The sequence below is a fragment of the Petaurus breviceps genome, unplaced genomic scaffold, assembly GCF_028583685.1.
Source record: "Petaurus breviceps papuanus isolate PSGF00001 unplaced genomic scaffold, PetGlider_PUasm1.0 115, whole genome shotgun sequence".
Taxonomy (NCBI): Eukaryota; Metazoa; Chordata; class Mammalia; order Diprotodontia; family Petauridae; genus Petaurus; species Petaurus breviceps.
Genome location: NW_027185612.1, coordinates 4,306,207 through 4,308,624, shown reverse-complemented (window position 1 = coordinate 4,308,624; position 2,418 = coordinate 4,306,207). Strand labels below are relative to the sequence as shown.

Genomic DNA, 2,418 nt, shown 5'->3' with positions numbered 1-2,418 from the left:
GGGCAGGGGGGCGCTGGGAGGTGAGGGGATGGAGGAGGGCAGGGGGGCCCTGGGAGGTGAGGGTCCTTCCCACTCACTTGACACCTCAGGCTGCAGAGCTGGGGCGAAGGGCAAGGGAAGGGTGTCGCCAAGCTATGGAAGTGCTTCGAGGTGAGGGACATGGAGAGAGCAGGGAAGGCCGGGGTAGAAGCGGGGGCGAGGGTGGGCGAGGACAAGCGGCTCTTACCCGGTGCCACAGTCCACCACGCAGGGGGGCAGGTAGCTCGCCATGCTCGGCAGGCGCTGTCACCGCACGCACCTCGCCCCACAGCCGGGGAGCCGACCGCAGGTGCCGGTCCTACTTCTGCGGGGATCCCCGGCGCGCTCCGACCGCACGCAGAGCCTCCCCTAGGCCCACAGCCTTCCCGCCGCCGGCCTCGACTCGCACCTCTTCTCTGCCCGCCCCCTTCCCTCCCTTCCCCCCAGGGCCGAGCACCCGGAGCCGCCTCGCGCTGCCACAGGCGAGGCCGCACGGGAGCCCGGATGCACCCAGCTCGCGCCGGCACCACGTGACGCCCCACTCCGCCCCCGTCCTTCCCCCAGCCGCCTGGAGGTGGAGCCCTGTGTGAAGCCACCAAAGCCATCTCAGTTGAGGGCAAGGAGGGCTATTTGCCCGTAGCTTTTCCCTTCTGATTTCTTTCTTGGCAAGGATGGATGTTTATAGTAAAGAGCATAGCTTTTGTTTCAGAGTAGACGTTTCAATCCTCAAAAAAATTAACACTTGACGCCCAAATATACCCACCAAAGCCCCCTATGTATTCCTACCCTTAATGCCTCTTTTTGATGTAAGATGATGTAAGAGAGGATCTGCCGTGACATCAGATACGTGGGTTCAAACCCTGCCAATAGCACGTGCTAGTTTTGTGGCCTCCCATTTACTCTGTATATACCTTGTACGGTGTTCACGTGTTGTCCCCCCAATTCGAATCCGAGGTCAAGAGGAGGACCCACATTATTGCCTTTTCTTTCTCCCGGGCTTAGCCCAGTGCCTGTCACATGGTACATAAGCACTTAATAAAAGTATATTGACTGACCACAGACAAGTCACTTCATTTCTCAGTGAATAAAAAACCTAAAATTAAACTACTTGAGTGGCCAGTCTGCACCTGTGAAGGGAATTCCTACACTGGGAATTCACTTATGAAATCATGGGTCCTAACCCCCACCTTCCAAAAAAAAAAGATTATTTTTAAAGTCCTTTTGGAGTAAAAACATTGTAGCAAGAAGGACATAGGAGAAATCTGACTGAGAGAGACTATATCCTGCCTCTTACTAGCTAAGTGACTTCTAAGTTACCAGATCAGTATGCTTTGGTTTCCTTAACTGTAAAATGAGGGGCTTACACTAGCTAGAGGATCTCTACCATTCCTAACAATGTTGATGGTGATTTCAAAGTAATGCATGGTGAGGGGAAGGAGGTCTATTTGCCAGTAGCTTTCCTCTACTGGGAAAACTGTACATAAAATACTGGGCTTATAGTCAGGAAGGACTAATATCAAATTCCACCCTGTACAATAGCTGAGTGCCCCTTAGCAAGTCACTTAACTGCTACATACTTTGAAAAATTCTCACACTGAGATTTCACCATAACAGCACAGTTCCTTTGCATATCTATGCTACATGGGAAGCAGCTTAGTCCATCAGGAAAGGCTTAAAGGGTTGCCAAAAACCAACCTTGCCCACTTTACATGTGTTCCAAGTACCATGAAGGAGTATGTAGATTATTCCTATAAGATTTCTATAAGAGTATTGCCACATGGCATGAGTATTCAGCAGAGAATGAGTGCTCAATATTATAATAATATTAATACTGAATGGATCTCTGATCTCATCCATTTTGTACTCCCTACAAAAGTGCCAATCATAACTCATTCATGCCTTCCCATTTTGTGCAACTTTGATTGAAGTCATAGAGAATGATCTCTTAGCATATGTTCAAATATATCACTCTTACTATATTAACCACTGACCTCCTTTACCAGTCATATATCTATTTGATGGTGTATTTTAGAACAATTTTGCACACAGTCTTTTCATTGGTTATATGCACAAATTTGAATCCTTAGAAATCATGACGTTCCATGAGTGACACACATGTACATGTGTGTACATGTGTGTGAGTTGTGTGTGTGCCTATAGGAATCTTCATGCTATATAGAGACTCACATGCATACATGTATTTAGCCCCTAGGTGTCACTATAGTGCCTGGCTATCTGTGTCCTTCCTCCCATCCCTCCCAACTAGAAAGGGGCAGAGTCAAAAACCTTCTAGATCATCTGGGGCAGGACTATGTCCCCCAGTCCCCTCCTTTCACTCCTCACTCTCTTCATTCCATTCCCAGCCCCCTTCTCCTCTCTCTCTCTCTCTCTCTCTCTCTC

General features: G+C 49.0%; 1 protein-coding gene across 4 annotated transcripts in view; it reads right to left on the bottom strand.

Annotated features, from left to right (window-relative positions):
* The window catches only part of ACTR3B (actin related protein 3B), a 114,075-nt gene extending 113,527 nt beyond the window's left edge, over positions 1 to 548 (bottom strand). For 2 of the 4 annotated variants that reach the window (XM_069084321.1, XM_069084331.1), the window contains exon 1: positions 227 to 547. In XM_069084321.1, the coding sequence (XP_068940422.1) occupies positions 227 to 270 (44 nt within the window). In that variant the 5' untranslated portion in view covers positions 271 to 547. Of the gene's footprint in view, positions 1 to 226 lie in introns of all 4 variants that reach the window. The other 2 variants (XM_069084339.1, XM_069084345.1) reach the window with 2 other exon arrangements.
* Between the last annotated feature and the right edge of the window lie 1,870 nt (positions 549 to 2,418).